Source organism: Lygodium microphyllum, chromosome 13 (assembly GCF_053477565.2).
Source record: "Lygodium microphyllum isolate KBCC chromosome 13, Lygodium_microphyllum_v1.1.10, whole genome shotgun sequence".
Classification (NCBI taxonomy): Eukaryota; Viridiplantae; Streptophyta; class Polypodiopsida; order Schizaeales; family Lygodiaceae; genus Lygodium; species Lygodium microphyllum.
In genome coordinates, this window is record NC_141147.1 from 132,828,694 (window position 1) to 132,849,998 (window position 21,305).

The following is a 21,305-nucleotide window of genomic DNA, read 5'->3' on the forward strand; positions in this document are numbered from 1 at the left end:
CATGTCATGCCTAGCTGAGACTTGCGTTTATGGGAGTCTTACAAATAAAATGAGCATAGTGTGACATGTTTCTTTTTGGCATCATTGCCAAACCAAAAATATGACTACCTTTTCTAGGCGTGACACTACCCCTAACTTTAATCAATGACAAAATTGTGGAAGACGAATCCTTGGTTGCATATATGACATACGTAAACTCATGAACGCAAAGGATATTTCCTGCCAGCGCATATATATATATATATATATATGCATGCACTATACATTAACCACCCGTCTGGGGCTGAGGGCAAGGTAGAAGGAAAAATGTAATCAGAGTTAAAGAAGACAAAGGGCTTCGACAAGAGACAGAACCGTAGATTCCACATGCTATCGATGGCAGAACCAGGGTTCCTTATTCCTACACACGGGTAAACAGAAGAAATAGGCATGCGTCTTTGCGGCAATGGCAGCGCCATGGATGCCGCGGGTGCAGCCATCGCCGCGCCTAATGCGCAGCAAGTTCCATGAATGGCAAAACAGAGTTGAAAGTCTGTGGAGCTTGCGGAAACAGCACTATCAAGAAGGAGAGCGATTGCAGTTCCATCTATCTTCGCACTCTCATGCGCCGTCGTGCCTTCCCCCATTGAGTACTCCTCATGATAGGAGATCGGCGCCTAGCTCCAGATTTCCTGTCACCTCGGCGGTCTGCAAAGCAGCCGCTGCCCGGAGATCGGAGGCGGCGCATTTCCTTGGGCCTATTACAGATTCCAAGCCTAAGTTCCCCATACGTGTTCCTCAAGTATATACTGATCGAAGTCATGTCGATTCAAAGGCATCAACAAAGTCTACTTATCGCTCGTACAAGCCAGATGGTAAGCGCAGAGAGAGAGAGAGAGAGAGAGAGAGAGAGAGAGAGAGAGAGAGAGCGTGTGTGTGTGTGACTTTTCTTTTAGACTTTGCTGCCGTGGTTCAAAAAATCCCCTAGCGAGTAATCCTGTTTGATAAGGACAAGCAGCTGGAATAGATGAGGAGATGCAAGATGAAGATACAACTCCTAACCTAATTGGTGGGGAGTCTTGTTGACAATGTGGTCTCACATGTTGGCTTGGTGTTTAGTGCTGCTTTAGACACGGGTTAGCTCAGCAATGCTAACCAGCCTTGAGTCTCTTTGGATAAAGCCTTGATTTGGTAAAGCTCATGCTCGACTTGCAAGGTGATGATGTGATAGTGTTATTGTTTCTCTTCTGTTTAACGCTGCTTTGATCATGTGCTTGCACATTGATGGTAACCAGCCTTGAGTCTCTTTGGCGAAAGCTTTGCTTTGGTAAAGCTCATGTCCTACTTGCAAGGTGATGGTGGGATATTGGTATTGTTTGTCAAAGGGTGTCCATGGGATATTGGTATTGTTTGTCAAAGGGTGTCCATCTCTTCTTGTCATGTGCACCTTATTGAGGATGTGAGATTGTTATTTTTTGTGAAAGGTTGTCCATCTCTTCTCGTCATGTGCACACTGTTTAGGATGTGAGATGCACATTTTCTAAATTATGGAACTATGATCAGGCAATTTATCCATTAGTAATACATACATTATCTACTTTTTGTATTTTAGTAATTTGGTCAAGTCCCAAGTTCTAAAAGTGAGAATACAGAAGTCTGTATAAAGCTAGTTAAGTTTAAAGGTTGATCCGCTCAATACTCAAGGTTGATTTATCCAAGACTCAAGAGTGTCTGAAGTACCACCATTAAGAGAAAAATGTGGCTTAGTCTATTTAAGGAGCCCTTCGGTTCATTGTAAACATAGGGCCATTGGTGGTCTTCCCCAAGCAGTTGTATATCCTTGTGAAAATGGCGTACTTTATTCCACATCTCCATGCAATTCATTTTTTGCTTCTAAGACTATTTTCATGCAATGTATTGATACTAAAGCGAGAGGATGGCCTCGACTTTGCAGCTCCAAAGGGAAGGTTGCTTATCCTAATGTTCCATCATGGTGAAGATTTCTATGCAAATTGCAAGGGGATGCGGGCTATTGAAGGATGTCCTAGTTGGGGAATGGAAGTGTCCAAGCTTAAGGAGAAGGGCATGAGGGCATGCTAGAGATAACTAACAAGTGAAAATGCACGTGTAGGAGATGGACATGCAGACACCATGACTGTTGACATAGTAATGTTCTTAGAATGATTTAACATATAGTATTCCTAGTGCTTTGCGCCCTTGGAACCATTAGTAGTTGAGCAATAGCGTGTACCTTGAATTGGGAGCTTTTCAATGAAATTAAAGAAATACCAGAAGGGGTTCCAGGATTTGGGGCTAATTTGTGCTCTCTTTCGTGTGGAAACAATCTGGTTTCTCTTATATGGGTTATTTGTTTGCTGATTTACCGTTTCAGGTTTATTGTGTTTGCAAAGATTATGTTTGCTATCCTTTAGCTGCATTGGAGGCTGGTTTCAAGTGCATTATCTTGCAAACACAATAATCTTAAAATAGAAAATCAACTAGATTAAATACTTACAAATAGTGAAGCTACAAGACTCCTATTCAATGTCAATGATCTATTGGCCCAAACTTGGTGTCTTTTGCAGTATTTCTTTAAGTTTATTGAAATCCTTACAAATGCTAATTGCCTAGCATAATTGAAGCATAATGACAAGGGACAACCATTTTCTAGCTTCTTTCTCTTCCCAATCCCATCTTATCTATGTACGGACCCCATGTTAGAGCCCTCTCTCATGGTGAAGCGCTCCCAATACACACACCTCAAGTCAAATTTCATGTTAGAGCCCTCTCTCATGGTGAAGCATTCCCAATACACACCTCAACCATTATCTAGCTTCTTTCTTGTCCCACTCTTATCTTGTCCATGTATGGTCCCTGAAACCAGCCTTTCTTCTTGGAATGGGCGGTGATAACCTGATTTAAGAGTTAATTACAACAATAAATAAATGCACATAAAATGAAATACACACTTTACCATAACATTCTTGGACAGTAGACTCCCTGTTGGCCCCAAAACTGACACCCCTTGTGGTATTTCTTTAGCTTTCATTCAATTGGAAGGAGTACAACTTGAGATTCTTCAATCTCCTCGTGCTAACCAATTGCCCTTGCTGTCAAAAATGACCAGCAATCCTTTTGGGTCATTTGCCCCTTGATTCACCTAGGACTTCTTCTCCAATTTGACCCTTGGCTGGCCAAATGCTGCCCAAATCAATTCGGGATGGGTTGGCTCTTGAAATCCCTTGATAATCTTTAATTATTAGCTGCTGATTTCAGTCCCCTGAGCCTTCAATCTTTGGCACGGATCCCAATGTGGCTGCTAAACCCTAATTTCTTTACTGTAGAAATTACAGATCAGCCCACCAAAAATGGTTGAAATCTCCTCCAAATGGCTGAGAATTATTGGGAATGGCTGAGCATAGGTTGAAGGAGATGAGAGAATGCTGTAAAGAGAGAGAATTTTGAGATTTGTCGCGAACAATTGATCAAAATCAGTTGCTGCCCTGCTGTACCAGCCCCAAACGGATGCACCAACAACAATAGGAGTATCAGAGACTGTGATCTTCAGGAGAAATTGCATCAGCAGCAATCGCCAGCTTCCCAAGGTCAAGAATATGCAATCTCCATTACCAAAATGGTCTCCAATGGTTAGGAAATGGCCCCAAAAGCTGGCAGCAACAGTCCAACACCTCTTTTCAACAGCTCCAAAATGAAAAAACGAGATTTTCCTCTCCCTTCAGCCCTATTTAGCCTTTCCACCACTTGCATGGGAAAGTTTTGCCAAGTGGCAGCTTTCTTAATCCATTTTCAGCAATTTCCAACCACTTAATTAATTTTCAAAATTGATTAATTCTGAAAATTAATTCAGCCCTTAATCCATGCCGAGAAAATTGACCTTGCCCATCCAAAAATTAATTGGCTAGGCCATTTGCAACCCAAAGTGGTCCCATCCATTAATTGACCCTTTGACAAGCATTAATCCGTTAATTAATGCCTAGTCCCTAGTGTCACCACTGACAGTTAATGGCCAATTAATGGTCCTAGGGGCAAACTGACACCAAAATTCACCTAGAATCTAACAAGTGTAATTTGTTACAACATTTGTCTTTGACACCCATCTTTTTCACAGGGTCCTTGGGCCTTCAACTGGAAAAAAGTAGCTTGCACCTCACATGTGCAACACATGTGTAACTTTTAATTGCACATTTGTTTAATCCTTTAATCAAATGTCAATTAAACATAAGCAAATCGTCAAATTTTCACGTCCTCGTGCCAGACCACCCCCTTGAAATCCTTGCAATCGTCCTCGATTGCACTGTAATGTGTCAAAGTAAACAATATTGCATTGGAATTTTCACAAGGCATCATAGTCAACACAACATTGGCCACTGCTGGCTAACTATCTCATATGCCCACCATTTGTTGAAAATTTCCAGCCAGCATAAACATAGCATAAAGCTCAACAACAGTCCAGAACTGTTGCTAGAAACTCATCGGATGCATCCGAAACTCTTGTTTCTCAACAATGTTGACTACACAACCATAGTAAAGCATAGTCCGAACCGAAACCATGGCTGAATTATCAATGGCATTCATTACACATGCTGCTGTCCATAGAACCAGCTGAATACCACTGAAACTAATGACCATATACTGAAAACCAGCACTCGGTAATCAGTCTCTCATGATCATAACGTGATGCAAATGTACAGTTCCAGAGCTGCAGTGAAAACCATGCCCATTTGCATATATACCATAGTGACTAGTACATTGAATAGTGACCTCATGGTAGACATACTGTCAGCACAGTATCTTGGATGCATGCTGAATACATCCGAGATCCACTATACACGAGAGCAGTCCATTCCTGGAGGAGTGAAAGTGCTACCTCCCCCCTTGAGGATCAGGTGGTACTTTGGACCCTTGCCCTACTGAACCTGAAAGAGCCCGATCCAAAGTCGGCTCTAGCTGAAAGGCACCAAGATAAAGCTACAACAACTGAGGATGGTTTGCCAAGTTATCCTCTTCCATCCATTTAGCATCTATTGGTGAACAATTGTGAAACTTCACCCAATAGCTTATGGAAGCTTTACCTTTGACCTTTTCTCTTTATGTGCCAAAATTTGCTCAGTTACCAATATCTTATTCAGCTCCTCTACATTGGATTGAATTTCAGCAGATACATCCTTAGGCACATCACCATAAAAAGGCCTTATGTTTTACTACAAATCCCTTTGGTTGCTCCATGTACATCTCTTTCTTTAAATCACCATTAAGAAAAGCAGTTCTTACATCCATTTAGTGAACCTCCAAATCAAACTCAATAACAAAAACTAACAAGAATCATGTCACGATGATGTGAAAATTTGATGCTTTGCTTATGTTTAATTGGCATTTGATTAAAGGATTAATCGAGTGTGCATTTAAAAGATGCACATGTGAGGTGCAAGCTATTTTTTCACAGTTGAAAGCCGAAGGACCCTGTGAAAAAGATGGGTGTCAAAGGCGAATGTTGTAACAAGTTACACTTGTTAGATTCTAGGTGAATTTTGGTGTCAGATTGCCCCTAGGACCATTAATTGGCCATTGACTGTTAGTGGTGACACTAGGGACTAGGCATTAATTAATGGATTAATGCTTGTCCAAGGGTCAATTAATGCAGGGGACCACTTTGGGTTGCAAACGGCCTAGCCAATTAATTTTTGGATGGGCAAGGTCAATTTTTTGGGCATGGATTAAGGGCTGAATTAATTTTCAGAATTAATTAATTTTGAAAATTAATTAAATGGCTGGAAATTGCTGAAAATGGATTAAGAAAGCTGCCACTTGGCAAAAATTTCCCATGCAAGTGGGGGAAAGGCTATATAGGGCTAAAGGGAGAGGGGAATCTCGTTTTTTCATTTTGGAGTTGTTGGTTGTTGGTGTATCCGTTTGGGGCTGGTACAGCCAGCAACCGATTTTGATCAGTTCTTTGCGACAAATCTCAAAATTTTCTCTCTCTACAGTATTCTCTCTCTACAACATTCTCTCATCTCCTTCAGCCTATGCTCAGCCATTCTTAGCAATTCTCAGCTATTTGGAGGAGATTTCAGTCATTTTTGGTGGCTGATCTGTAATTTCTGCAATAAACCCTAATTCACAGCAGAAATTACGGTTTAGCAGCCACCTTGGGATCCATGCCAGAAGCGATTTCAGGAGCTAGCCTATCCCAAATTGATTTGGGGCAGCATTTGGCCAGCCAAGGGTCAAATTGGAGAAGAAGTCCTGGGTGAATCAAGGGGCATATGACCCAAAAGGCTTGCTAGTCGTTTATGACAGCAAGAGCAATTGGTTAGCAGGAGGAGATTGAAGAATCTCAAGTTGTACTCCTTTCAATTGAATGAAAGCTAAAGAAATACCACAAGGGGTACTAGTTTTGGGGCCAATAGGGAGTCTACTGTCCAAGAATGTTATGGTAAAGTGTGTATTTCATTTTATGTGCATTTATTTATTGCTGTAATTAACTCTTAAATCAGGTTATCACCACCCATTCCAAGAAGGAAGGTTGGTTTCAAATCGAATATCGGTAATACAAACATGTGAGAAAGTTTCTTGATAATCAACTTTTGCAATTTGTGAGAAACCTTTGGTAACTAGCCTTGCTTTGAATTTGTCAAATGTTTCATTTGTTTTTGTTTAGTCTTATAAATCCACTTGCATTTAATAGCGGTATGTTCATGTGGTAACTCAGTTAGAATCCATGTACCTTTAGAGAGAAGAGATTCATACTTGGCTTCCATAGCCTCCTCTCATTGTTCCTTTTGTGTGGATGACATGGCATCACTATAAGAGACAGGGTCTTCACAAATATTGAGAGCATTTTCAAGAATATTAGCATCATAAACATGATAGGCACCAGGCTCATTATTAATTGGAAGATCAATATAGAGATCAACGCTAAGGTCATCATCAACAATAATAGGTGTAGGTTGTGAATCTTGATTTGAAGAGTCAATATTATCCCTTAAAGGAGGCTCATCATCTTATAGAAAAGGAAAAGAAGCGCGTAATGACTTTGTATCATCAATGTCCTCTAGTGACCATGTCCTCCCAGCATCCTCTTGAGACCATGTGCTGCCTATAAGTTGCTCATTGAAAATAGCATTACGAATTATGATTACCCTCTTGGAGGATGGATCATAAAACTTGAATCCCTTAGAAAAATTTGAATATCCAATGAAAATAACTTTCAAACCAGGAGAATTAAGTTTTCTATGAGTCTCTTTGGGTACATGAATATAAGCAATTCATCCAAATGTTTGAAAATATCAAATAGGAGTTTCACTTGTCCAAGTAGTAATCGGTATTTTATCAGGAGTAGTAGTTGTAAGAAGATGATTTTCCACAAATATTGCTATTAAGATTGCTCGAGTCCAGAAACATCGAGATAAGCTAGAATGAATGAGCATACATTGCATGGCATTGAGGATAGTCCTATTTTTACATTCAACAATAGCATTCTGTTGAGGAGAGTAGGGAACAATATATTTATAATAAATATCCTGATTATTATTATAATTATCAAAATCATTTGAAATGTATTCTCCACCATTATCACTGCAAAGTTTCTTGATGCGACGACCAGTATGAAGTTCTGCGGATTTTTGATATTGCTTAAAGGATAATAAAGCTTCGGATTTGTGTCGCAAGAGAAAAACAATGGTATATCTTGAGAAGTCATCAATAAAAGTTATGAAATACCGACATTGAGATTTCAATGGAGAGAAAGGTTCACAAATATCAGTGTGAATAAGATTAAGCAAATCTTTTGAATGAGCTGTTTTGGAAATGGAAAAGGGTTTGCGAAAATGCTTTCCAAGTGCATAATATTCATAAATACCTATGAGGACGAGCTTTAAATTCCACAGCTTGAACAAGGTCATGTCAATAAAGATCAACAAGCTTAGAAAAATCAGAGTCAACAAAGTGATGATGCCATATTTTGCTGTTAAGATCGCTAGGAGCTGTAACAACATTTTTAACATCTTCATTTAAAGGTACCTAAAAAAGATTACCATTTCGAGGAGTGATAGCTATGGTTTGGCCGTCTTTTTCAATGCAACACTTGTTGTGGTCAAAACTGACAAAAAAACCAAGTTCCACAAGTCTTACGACTAAAAGAAGATTCCTTTGTAGATCTAGGACATATAAAACTCCATGCAAAATTCTTGTTGAAGAAAGAGTACTGAGATATAAATCACCTATACCTTTGGCTTGACAGGTTGTGTCATCGGCAAGATAAACCAATTTCTTAACATGAATAGAATCAATAATAAAAAGAGATCCATCACAAAGATGATGTATCCTTTCCGGAGAGTTAGAACAACTTACACAATTTGCTTCTTCAGTAGTGTTGTCATGTGTAGCAGCATATGCTTTATTACGATTTGAATCAAAACGCCTCTTAAAACATAGATGGGTTGGATGATCACTCTTTTTGCAGCAGTCGCAAGGAGAATAATCTCTGGATAAACGTGGTTGTTTATTTGTAATACCATGTTCTTTCTTATATTGTTTTATCGAGCAATTATCTGTAGTGTGACCATTTCTATTGCAATAAGAACAATGTCTATTAGGAAACTTGAGGTGAGAGAAGTTACCACCATGACGATTCCTATATATAAAGGGATATCTTCGAGTAAGTAAAGCTTGATCGATTTGTTCTGATTGTGTGTCCTCTTGTGAGATCATAACTGTTTCTTGATATATAAGCTTGATCAAAATTGATCCCATCTTTGTTAGATAATATGGTAACAATATTATCATAAGCAAGATTCTTTACAGTGTTAAGAAGCTGTGTTACCAATTGCTTTCGTGGAATGGCATCACCAGCAGCATCAAGCTGATTGATAATGTTCTTGAATGATTTGATATGTGTTGTCATAGAAGTTTCGATGTTGTATTGTAACTGAGTGAGCTAACTACGAAGATAAAGTATTTCTGAAATAGATTTCTTCTCAAAATTTGCTATCAAATACTCCCATACAGCTTGTGAGGTTGAAAGATTACATACATCAAGTATAAGAGATTCTTGGGGAGTAGAAAGAATATACTGACGAGCTGCTTTGTCGCGTTGACCCACTCATTATAAACAGTTTGCCATTCTTCAAAGATAGGTCCTTTAGTGACAAGGGTATTATCATGAGCTTGATCAACTGGTTGAGATGGACATTCATAATTACCAAGAACAATATCGTGCAAGTCATCACCTTCAAGAATTAGCAGCATCTTTACTTTTCATCCAAGAAATCCTTGTTTTTGAAAGTGAGGGATAGAACGTTATCTAAAGAAATTCCGTTGATGATTATAGAATTTGACATATCTGGTTGAGTACAATATGAGATTATAGAATTTGTATACCATATACAAAACGACGACGAAAGTGCAGCACAACAAGTTGTACGCAGAAGCTATGCTGTAAAGAAAGACGTTTAGTTCAAAAAGCATACTGTAAAATAAAGTAACCCAAGATAGAAAAAACATGGGCAAGAATAAAGTGGCCCAAAATAGATGAAACGTGTGCGAGAATAAATTGGCCCAACATAGACGACAAATATGAACAACGATCAACACGTTATTGCTTTACTTTTTGGCCAAGAAGAGATGATGATTTGACTAATTTTGGCGGAAACTTAAAAGCAAGTAATTGTGACAAAACCTGTGTCGTAGAAGTTTGCACGAAAAGTTGTTTTTCTGTTTGTTTTCCTATTTCAAGTCCAGTTTACTTGGACTGACATAACTTTTGACACATAACTCCAAATTGAGCGTGGATTTACTAGGAAGAAAGTTTGTGAGTCGTAGTACATTAGAAAAGCCGGTTTTCTTGAGAAATGCATTTCCTTAAGAGTTTCCCAAATAGAAACTTTCAGGGTGTCCAAGCAAGGCATATCTACAATTCAACATATCTGCAATCTAAATGACGATTGAGTGAACTTTTTCTATGCTTAAAATTCATGACATGAGATGCTGATAACATACACAATACATCAAATTTAAGCATGAGAAGAACATGAATTAAGAATTGAAGAGATACTACATAGGTATGCTTCTTGATTGTCTTCTTCAAGGAATTGATTGTAGTCGATCATGATAGCTCTGATACCATGTTGAGATATAGAGAGAGAAGATGTGTAGAGATGTGATGCAAAATTGGTCCTGAAAGTGACCATAAACGGTTCTCAAACCGATAAAAAACTAAGCTGAAACTGATCAGAAATTGATCTCAAAATTTAGGCAAAAGTTCATGCCCAACCGATCATGAACTGATCCCAAACTGATGCAAAAGTATAGTTTCAGAGTTGTGGCAATAACCATACTCATTTGCATATATCTTACAATGACTAGTACATTGAGTAGTGACTCCATGGCAAACATACTATTAGCACAGTACCTTGGATGTATGCTGAATACATCTGAGATCCACTACATACGAGACCTGTCCACAATTGGAGGAGTGGAAGTGCTACCTTCCCCTTGAGTATGAGGTAATACTCCGAATCCTTGCTTTGCTGAACCTAATTGAACCCAAACTAAAGTCAGCTTTAAATGAAAGATCTCTAGGTAAAGCTACAACAACTAAGGATGGTCTGCCAAGTCATCCTCTTTCATTCACTTTGCATCTATTGATGAAACAATGCTGAAGCTTCACCAAGAAGCCTCAAAATCTTCACTAGGTTGCAAGCCTTTCTTCCCCTTAAGCATTGCAATGCTTTATACTTTCACGTTGTTACAATTTCAACTTAACTAATATGAAACATTTCATTCAGTTGACTAGCCTCTCATGTGTACCTGACATGCGAGGAGCACCAAATATAGAAGGAAACATTCTTGTTTGTATACTTTGGACCGTTGCAATGTGACTGTGCATGGGAATTTGCATACTACCAATGATACCAAGATACATTTTCCCATACGTTGTATGGATTACCAGTTGCATTTTTCCTCATGCAAGCATTACTAGTTGCATTTATCCTCATGACAACAATATATGGAGCATTTGTATGACCAACATTAATAGCATGAGTCTCAAACATTGTGAACTCTATATATGCATTGCCAAACTTGCCACTTTGTGCCTTGGCATCATGCCAACATTATTATACATGGGGTTATGTATATTTCCAGTCATACTTGGATACATTGGGCCTTGCACACCACACATTGGTTGCTGCATATGATAAGGAGTTGTGTCGTATATCCCAATATGTGGTCCCTAACCCACCATACCATGGAAACTAGTGCTACTATAAAGTATCATGGCTGCCCCATCATTGCATGTATGCCTTGCTATCCAAAAAGCATTGGATTGGCATTTCCAATTTGGCCTTGCATATGCATTAATTACCCCATCGACATCATTTGCTTATGCTCACTACCCACATTTGGAACATCATGCGATTGTATTGGCTCTTCCTTTGGTGCATCTTGCTGTCCCGAAGCTCTCGAAGATGATTTTCTCTTCTTGCCTTTTGCCCTCCTTTAAGGGGTTCAAAAAGCGTAAGAATTAAGGATCATTTGCCAATTGCATTAACATTTCAATTGTTGTCCTTAGTTGATCTTTTTATTAGCCCTCTCACGCTTCATTTCCTCCTCTCCCATTTTGGCACAACTCTCATATTTATTGTTCTTGCTCCTCTCTCTTGTGCTCCTTTGCCAAATCTAATGGAGAGTGAGGAAGAGGAAGAGGGTGAGGATATAAGAATTGTCCAATTTCTTGTGTGCCTTCCTCTTGTGTGTCTTGAGGATATGGATTCTTGGTGAAGAAGGAGAGTTTTCTTGCAGGTTTTTGTGGCTAGCAATGTATTTGCGTGAAGGCATGCTTGCTGCAATGTTTAGTTGAATATAATTTTAGTACTAGAGCAAAGCTTTTGATCTTTAATCAGGTATGTTGGGCCCACTAATTCAAGGGAGTTGATGGTATCCTGGCAACGAAACCATAAAACTAGCCTTTCTCTTTGGATAGGGTGGTAAAACTGATCAAGCACTTAATTACAACGATTAATAACTGAGCATAAACTGAAATGCACACACTACCTTAACAATCTTGGACAATAGATATCCGGTTGGCCTCAAAACGGGCGCCCCCTTTTGGTATTTCTTTAACTTTGACTGCTAATGGACAATGAACAAGTTGATATTCCACAATCTCCTTTGCTGATCCAAAAGCCCCTTGCTGTGCATACAATTAGCAAGAAATTTGGGCCAATTGCCCATTGCTTTTCACTTAGGACTTGTACAAATGGAACCATCAACTAGCCAAATACTACCCCAATTCACAATGGATAGACTAGCATATGAAATCCATGTCAATTCCACGAATTTCAAGTTTTGTTGACTTCGGTGTACAATGCCTTCTCTTGTTGGCATGGGTCCCAATGACTATTAGATCCTAATTTTTGCAGAAATTCAGGGTTCACAGAAAAAATCCTCGTGTTATCCACCAAATTTGGTTGAGATTTGCTGAGAATGGCTGAGGAGTGTTGAGGTCTTTTGAGAAATTACTAGAGAAGGTGAGAGAAAGCCAAGATGAGAGATCTGATTTTCTTCACAAGAAAACCCTAAAATCTGCTGCTTACTCCAACCTGCATTTAATGCAGTCACCTATTGCTAAGCATCTCCAAAATGCTATCATGTGATGAGCAATTTTGTTTCCAGCCCTTGGAAGGTGCCTCCTTGTTGTTCCTTGCTTGTTGAGGCCCTTGATAGCTGTCATTTGCAGCAAATTGCTGTTCTCTGATCAAAAAATGGATCAATAGTTGTCTCTCGCTGCCCAAGGCTGTAAACGAACTGAATGGTTGAGATTCAGTCCCAAAAAACGTTTTCTCAGTTTGCATGGTCATTTTTCCCAAGTGGCAACCTTTTGAACCCATTTTTTAGCATTATTTAGCCATTTAATTAATTTTTAGGATGAAATAGTCTTGCAAATTTATTTTAGCCCTTCTGACCCTGCTCAAAATTAAATGTGTCCATAGGCCATTTGCAACATGGAGTGGTCCCCAACCTTTGTTGACCCTTAGACTTGCATTAATTGATTAATTAATGCTAGTCCTTAGTGTTACCACTGATACTTATTGGCCAAACAATTGTCCTAGGGTCAAAATTGACTTGAATTGACCCCTAAAGCCCAGTTGGCATAAATCATCACAACTTTTGCCTTTGACACCCATTGCATCCTTGGGATCCTTGGCCTGTCACCATGAAATAACTGCCATGTGTATCAGATGTGCTAAATAACCTTGCGCATTTGATTAATAACTTAATCAAATGTTATTTGTAAGATTAAAGCATCTCAAAATTTCATGTCCCTGTGACATGTATCGCTTCTTCAGATAGACGGTGTGGAGTGTTAGTAGATATGTCAGTTCATGGCTCAGGTTGTGCATGCGAGAGAGGGGTTGGGCACATTCTAGATATTTTAGGCATTTTTTATTTGTCATTTTGATGGTGTTTATGGCATTTATTGCTGGCCGACCTAACATAATTTATGGCATTATTTTTGCCTATTTATTTAGGCTCCTTCGGCACAATCATTATGCATCATTTTTCATTCATCATTTGACAGGTTTTGTGGAGAGAGAGGAGCAAGTGCCAGTGTCTCCACAATCGATGACTCACATTGGTTGTATACTATCTCATAGCTTGGTATATGGATTCCATTTCTTGAGTATCTCTTTGTTTTTGAGTTCTTTGTGCAATGTTCTTTTTTTTTGTAGTGTTTCTCTTTCTCTTTCTTGTCTCGTGTTTAGTAGCCTATTACAACAATTTTCTACGCTTCCATAATTCCATCCATTTTTGACATGGTATCAGATTGTAGGATCGTTGTTCTTGCTATTGTTTTACAGTGTTCTAGGTCTGAGTTTTGACTTTCGTTTGCTGATTGGACCTATTTCTAACTGCTGTGCCTCATTTGCTGCATGCAACTGTCTTTTGCTAAATTTTGGCCTGTTTTTTGCTATTTCTCAGCGTTTCGCAGTCTGCCATCTACGTTATAGATTTATGGGTTGTTTTAGGGCTAGGAACTTGTTATTGATGCTTCCAAATTTGTGTTTTGGGGATAGTAGGTTGCGGTGACTTGTTTTCTTGCAAGTCGATTGCATTTAATGCAGCTACTATTTGTGTTTTCTTGGTTAGCATATACATTTTACCTTTTGGCTTCCGTGTAGGGTTGGGTAATAGGTTCCAGGCTATTTTTGGGTCGTGTTTGGCCATATTTTCTTTTGTGATACACTGCTTAGCTTTAGAGAGGGTTCATGTGTATCCGGTTTCGTGTTCTCATCACTACACTCTGATTACTGTTGCTCTTTTCTTTATGTGCTTTTTTTACTTCTTTGAACTTGTGCAATCCTTGTGAGTGTGTATTTTTGGCATACCTTTCTCCTTAAAGATCTCGTGTCTTTCTTCATCTTCTTTGTATCTCCCTTATCATGGCTCCTCTGACATCTCTTGATGGTCAGCATGCTAATAATATTTCCTCATCTACAAGTGTTATATTGGAGACTTGCTATGTTCAACTTTAGGTCTCTGTGAGAATGCTATCTCTTGGTGCTTTAGATGTTCTAGTTTCAGAGAGGGATGCCATACGATGGAAGAAGAAGTCTCAATGCTATTATTGTGGCAATAAGGGCCACCTCCAGAAGGACTGCAGGATAGTAGTAGCTTTACAGTAGGTGTAAGTGCGGACGGTGATGACTCTCTTGGTGAGTCTTCCTCATCTCTAGGCGACAGGTCCAAGTTTAGTCTATCTACGTGGCCCTAATGATGGCTGCAGGGGCCTCCCTTCTAGGTTGCTAGTTCAGATGATGTGGTCATTCCTCACAACTCTCTAGTGCTAGAGCGGGAGTGTGAGAGGGTGGTGCGATGGGGTAGCCAAGCCTCATCTATACAAGTATACAGGTGCATAGGTTTCAGAGAGGGGTTTTCCTTAATGCATTGACTGAAGTCTGGCAGTTTCAAATACTAGAGTTGGGATTGACATTTAGGTTCATGATGAGCTGGTTCTTTGCCAAAGAGTAGGTTTGGCTCCTAGTCTTTGCTCACATGAGGGGACACTTTGGCGGTTTGGCCAAAGGCGAGGAATCCATGGTTACATATGTTTGGTGGCATTTTTGATAGGCTGGTCTTGTATGCTACTGCAAGACATTGTTGATAGATATCGAGAGCTGCTATGAATCTTCTTTGTTTTTAGGCGTTGATATGATCGACATTGACATCATGTTCTTTTCGGGGCACCTTGGTGGTGGCTTGTGCACCCATTGCTTGGGTATCCATGGTTCGATTTTGGTGGTCCTTGTTGTATGTACTATGATGGGCCATTATCATCGTATATTCTATTATATTAGATCACCCAGGATCTGAGAGAGGGTGTTAGTAGATATGTCAGTTCATAGTTGAGTTTGTGTATGCCAGAGAGGGCTAGACACATTCTAGATATTTTAGGCTTTTTTAATTTGTCATTTTGATGGTGTTTGTGGCATTTATTGTTGGCCGATCTGACATAATTTATGGCATTACTTTTGCCTATTTATTTAGGCTCCTCCACAATCATTATGCATCATTTGTCATTCATTATCTGATAGGTTTTGGTGGAGGGAGAGTAGGTGCCAGTGCCTTCACAACCTGTGACTCACATTGGTTCTGTATTGTCTCATATTTTGGTATATGGATTTCATTTTCCAAGTATCTCTTTGCTTTTGAGTTCTTTGTGTAGTGTTTTTTTCTTTTGCAGTGTTTTCTTTCTCTTTTCTTTGTTTCTTGTGCTCAACAGTCTATTAGAACAGATTTCCATGCTTCCATCTGCATCCACTTTAAGCCAATTGGGTCACTTCCTCACACAATGTCCAGATAGAAAGATTATCGTGGTGGACTAGGCTATATAGAAAGAATGAAATTGCTCCAATTTCCACCCACCCACCCCCCCCCCCCCCACCCACCCACCAAACAAAAAAAAGGTTGTTGACCCTAGCCAGGTCTAAACCTAAACCACTAGCTCAACCCTCAGATTTGGAGATGTAGGGATGGACAGGTGGATAGAGACCCACTGCACTAAAGGCAAATCAAGGAGACTTCTGTGCTTGTCAGCCCTTCTTCATCATCGGATCCTCTTCGCACCTATTTGTGTTGTACAGATGTGCCATTTGCTTCAATCCTCACCACTTTCAAGGAACCTCGATGCCCCAAAGAGCCTTAATGATACCATCTTGAACGTGATCCACCAGCCCTCTTGGCTTTTGATGATCACTTCATGAGATTGCAAGTACCCAAGTTCCACCTCTCACATTGTAGATTGACCCTCTTTCTCACGGACTGATCCTTAGAGACCTAATTCTTTTGTTGTATTGGGAGATTTTTTTGAAGATGGTGTATTGGAGACATTGGTAGCAAAGGCCCAGGCCCATGCGGCGAATTCTCGCCAACCCTCTTGATCTTGTGTATCTATAGAGTCTTGGGGTCCCTCTTGCATACTTGTCCCTTTGTCTTTGTTGAATCCATTGTAACTGGTTCATATATGATGGTCTAGAGCCACCTTGAACTTTGTAATCCTATTATCTTGTACTTTCTTTGTATTTAATATAAACAACCCATTATGAGAGAGAGAGAGAGAGGGAGAGAGAGAGAGAGAGGGGGGGGGGAGGGAGGGAGGGAGGGAGGGAGGGAGGGAGGGAGGGAGAAGAAGAAGAAGAAGAAGAAGAAGAAGAAAAAAGAAAGAAGAAAATATATTAACATCTACTAAAGACCAAATTGGCCTACTCGGCGTATCCATGTACAAAGGAATATTCTCATGATGTCATGAAAGTGAAATGAAAAATAAAAAATCCTATCGAAATGTGCAATGTGCAATAAGTGTAAACATCATTATCTGGGAAAGCTGCCAATGTGTACAAGTATGTCCATCTAGAGATGTGAAGCTATATGCATGTGAGATACAACGATGCCATTTAGAGCTAACACCATCTAGTGAGTATAGGGGGATGTTAAAAGCGATAATTGGGAACAAGCTCCTAAGTAGCTCCTAGGGGTCGATGTTGGCTCGATGGGCCAAGTATGTCTCATGTCATTAATCCAGGATGACCTGTTGTTGGTGGGATTATGGCCTCCTACTAAATGCATAGGTCGTTTGGCCCTAATCTCTTGTGCTCTCTATAGGGACAACCCTCTCGGTCTCCATATCCGTGTATTTGTATGTCCCCTAACTAGTGTGGATCCCTAATTGAACTTTGCTAGGATTGTTTGTTGTGCTTTGTTGTGCGCCTACCGCTACTTTTGGATCTTCAGTACATGTATCAGCCCAAGTATTTGTGATTGATGTACTTATCACCGACTGTATCATTTGCTGCCATTGAAACAACATGTGATATTTCCTAGGTATAGGTGCTACGCTTGTAGAGGAAATGCTCTTCTGTCTCCACCTCATGGAACAGTTGACAAATCCTCTCCTCCTTGGGTACCTTGAGGCGTTGCCTATCTCTATCTCCAGTTGGTGTGATGATACTCTAAGCCAATCTATTGCAACTTGCATAGTTTGAAACGAGCCTTTCTTCTTGGAAAAGGTGGTAATTCCTTGATTAAGCACTTATTTGCAGCAAACAGCAAATTAACATAACTTCAAATGCACAAATTACCTTAATAATCTTGGACATTGGACACCTTGTTGGCCTCAAAATTGGCTCCCCTTTCGATATTTCTTTACTTTGATTGCTCACGGAATGAGTACAAGATGAGATTCCACAATCTCCTATGTTGTTCCAAAGGCCCCTTGCTGAAATAACAATCAGCAACCAAATTGGGCCAATTGCCCCTTGATTTTTCACCCAGGACTTGCTCCAATAGAACCACCAATTGGCCAAATGCCGTCCCGATTTACAATGAATGGACTGGCATCTAAATTCCATGTCAATTACACAAATTTCAGGTGCTGAATTCAGTGTTTAATGCCTTCACACCGACTGACATAGATCCCGAGGTGGTTGTCAAACCCTAATTTCTGCAAAAATTTAGGGTTTACAACAGAGATCTCTTTGTTGTCCACCAATTTTGGCTGAGATCTGATCCAAACGACTGAGAAATGCTGAGAATGACTAAGCACAAGCTGGAGAATGCCAAAAGAGAGAGAAATTCTTGATTTTCCCACGAGAAAGGCCTGTAATCTGATTGCTGCCTGTACCAAACAGCATTAAATGCTGTTGCCAGCTGCCAAGAGCCCTCAAACTGCTGTTGCTTGCCCCAATTAGCTGTTGCCAGCTCTTGAAGGTCCTGTAATTGCTGTCGCCTGCATCAGATGGCTTCATTCTGGCTGCTCTACCCTTTGAAAGGTCCTTCAAAGGAGAAAACTCAGACCAACAGTTTGTTCTCTCTCTTTTCCTCAGCCTGAATGAACTGAATCTCTCTCCAACCTTCAAAAACGTTTTTCAGTTTTACATGGGCAGTTTTGCCAAGTGGTAGCCTTCTAAACCCATTTTCTTGCATCATTTGAAGTGGTCTCTAACCTTTTTTGACCCTTACATTGGCATTAGTTAATTAATTAATGCTAGTCCTTAGTGTCACCACTGACGCTTATTGGCCAAACCACTGCCCCAGGGTCACATTTGATACTAACTAACCATCAAAACCCTGTTGGCATAACTTATCACAACTTTTGCCTTTGACACCCATATGCATCCTCGGGGTCCTTGGCTTGTTACTATGGAATATCTGCCATGTGCATGACATGTGCTTAAACAACCTTGCACATTTGATTAATAACTTAATCAAATGTTATTAGCAAGATTAAAACATCTCAAAATTTCATGTCCCTGTGACATGGTTTGTGGCATGTAACAATCCATGTTCAAGGGTCTAGTAATGAAGCTATTCTTGGTGAGACTCATGAAAAGATCTTTGTAGTGTTGTATCTTCACGGGAAGAGGAGTATGGATTCCGTTTCTTGAGTTCATTATCTTTGAAGTCATGTATTCTTGCTCTTTTGTTTAGTTGTTTGTGTTTATAGTAGCTCTATCTTTTTGCTTTTAATGTTGAGATTTGATCCAAATGGCTGAGGAATGCTAAGATTGAGCACAAGTTGGAGAAGATGAGAGAATGCAAGAAGAGAAAAATTCTTGATTTTCATGTGAGAAAGCCCCATAAACAGATTGTTGCCTTTACTAGACAGCATTAAATGGTATTGTTGGCTGCTAGGAGGCCTCAGACTGTTGTTGCCACCATCCCAATTAGATGTCACCAGCTCTTGAAGGTTCCAGAGTTACTATCTCTTGCATCAAATGGCTTGATTCAGGCTGCTCCAGCCTCCAAAAGGTCCTCCATAGCAAAAAACTCAAACTAGCAGTCCATTCTCTCTCTTTTTCTTAGCATGAACTCTTTTTTTTTTTTTTTTTCGTAATGGATGTTATATTTATAAAGTACTAAACAAAAAAAGAGTTACAAAAGTCATGGCAAAGACGCAGAGGAAATTGCCATATGCCAGGGAAGTAAGTCCTCTCGAGGGAGTAAGTCAGAGTGCCGAATGAGATCTATTTGCCAAGGCAAGAGACCTTTAAGCCTCGCAATATGTCCCTGAACATTAGAGGCTGAATAAAAAAGAAAAGCATTCCGAATAGTCCAATTGTGCCAGCAGCCCTAGTATCTAAGAAAGTGAAACAAGATCTTCATATGTGACTGTGCCGGTGTGGGGTATTTGGGCTGTACAAAAACCCAATCAAACGGGCTTAGCGAGAAACCAACCATTGCTCGCTAAACTGCTGACAAGAGTGACCAGATTTTCTTAGCGAGAGGGCAAGAAATAAATTGATGACAGGCCGATTCCACACTGGTGGTGCAAAAAAAACAATTGCCGTTGGAGATTTGACGCTTGGAAAGTGCTGAAGCAAGAGGAAGACCACCAATCATCACCCTCCAAAGAAAGACCTTGCATTTGAAAGGTGTCTTGTTCAACTAGCTCTCCATCACAGTTGCCTTCCACCATGACTAAGATTTACGCAATCCCCATACAGTATTAGCTTTAGTAACCAGCCATTGATGATCTTTAATCAGAAGATGATACACCTGGTTAGCTGAGGCCTTTTCCAAATTCAGCCGACTTGCAAGGTCCCAGTCCTGCCAGGGACGATCCGAAGCAAGGGCACGAAAGGGTTGTTTGCTCTGGAGCACCAGCAAAAGCTATTCCCATAAATCACGGTATCTACGAGGGATCCTGAAAAGCCTTCTGGCTGTACGAAATGATATCAACACATTGCGACTGGCAAGGGTGGCATCTGTAAACTGAAGTCAAGTCCAAACATGCCATGCGGTTAAATTTTGGTCTGAGCTTATGTTTGCCTTCCCAAGAAAGTAATCGCGAGGTTGCCAACAATTCCAGTTGAAAAGAGTTAGTATCTAAGTGGTCCTCTGTTGGATGCCACCGAGTCTTCTGGAGAAACAATTTCGAGGAACATACCAAACGAGCAAGCAGGGATGAAGAAGGACTAGAAAATCGAGAGTCTGCATTAAGAACATGCCACCAGGAGCTCCGAATTCGGGTATTACCATGCATAAGCCCGTGATCCTCAAGAAAATAACGGGCTATAAAGACCCACGAGTGATGATCCAAGCACATGGTACGAAAAAGAGACCAACGAAGTGCCAGCATATGAGTTTCGGCATTCAAAATAGCCCCACCACCCATGCGTTTGGGGGTACATGCATGCAACCAAGAAATCCATGAAATGTCTGCATGCAAGGAGTCCTTCTTCCATAACATGAAACGAATGTATTGAGTAAGAGCATTCAATGTAGTAGTAGTCCAAGGCAACAATGGCAAGAAATATGTGAGCATTGGCAACATAATTGTCTGAGCCACTTTGAGGCGAACATGGAAGGGCCAAGCTTGAGATTTCCAATACAAAAACTTAGCTGCCAGTTTCTGTGAAATCCACTCTAGTAGTTGCTTTGGCCGAACATCAACACCCAAAGGGTACCCAAGTTGCCTGACAATGGAACCACGGGGAACAACCATTCCCTGCCAGTCCAATGATTGCAAATCTGACTCCGTGCAATTGAGAATGGCTGATTTCAAAGCATTGATATGAATACCAGAAGCATGACCAAAGAGAGTCCAAACATCTAATGCTTTGCGAAGATTATCCTTGTCCGCACGCAAAATCATAAAGCTGTCATTAGCCAAGGATTGACTAATGAAGTGCTGTCCAAAAGGAAGAGACAATCCAGCCAACTGAGTAGAAGCTGCCATATGAGATAACATCGAAAGAACCGGATGAGTCGCAAGGGCAAAAAAAAGAGGACTTAAAGGGCAACCCTGT

At 40.2% G+C, this 21,305-nt stretch overlaps 1 protein-coding gene across 3 annotated transcripts in view; it reads left to right on the top strand.

The window, feature by feature from the left end:
- Nucleotides 1–262: 262 nt before the first annotated feature.
- LOC148027226 (uncharacterized) overlaps nt 263–21,305 on the top strand; it is a 45,424-nt gene continuing 24,381 nt past the window's right edge. For 2 of the 3 annotated variants that reach the window (XM_087690598.1, XM_087690599.1), the window contains exon 1: nt 264–854. In XM_087690598.1, coding sequence (XP_087546724.1) covers nt 446–854 — 409 coding nt within the window. In that variant the 5' untranslated portion in view covers nt 264–445. Of the gene's footprint in view, nt 855–21,305 lie in introns of all 3 variants that reach the window. The other variant, XM_087690597.1, reaches the window with a different exon arrangement.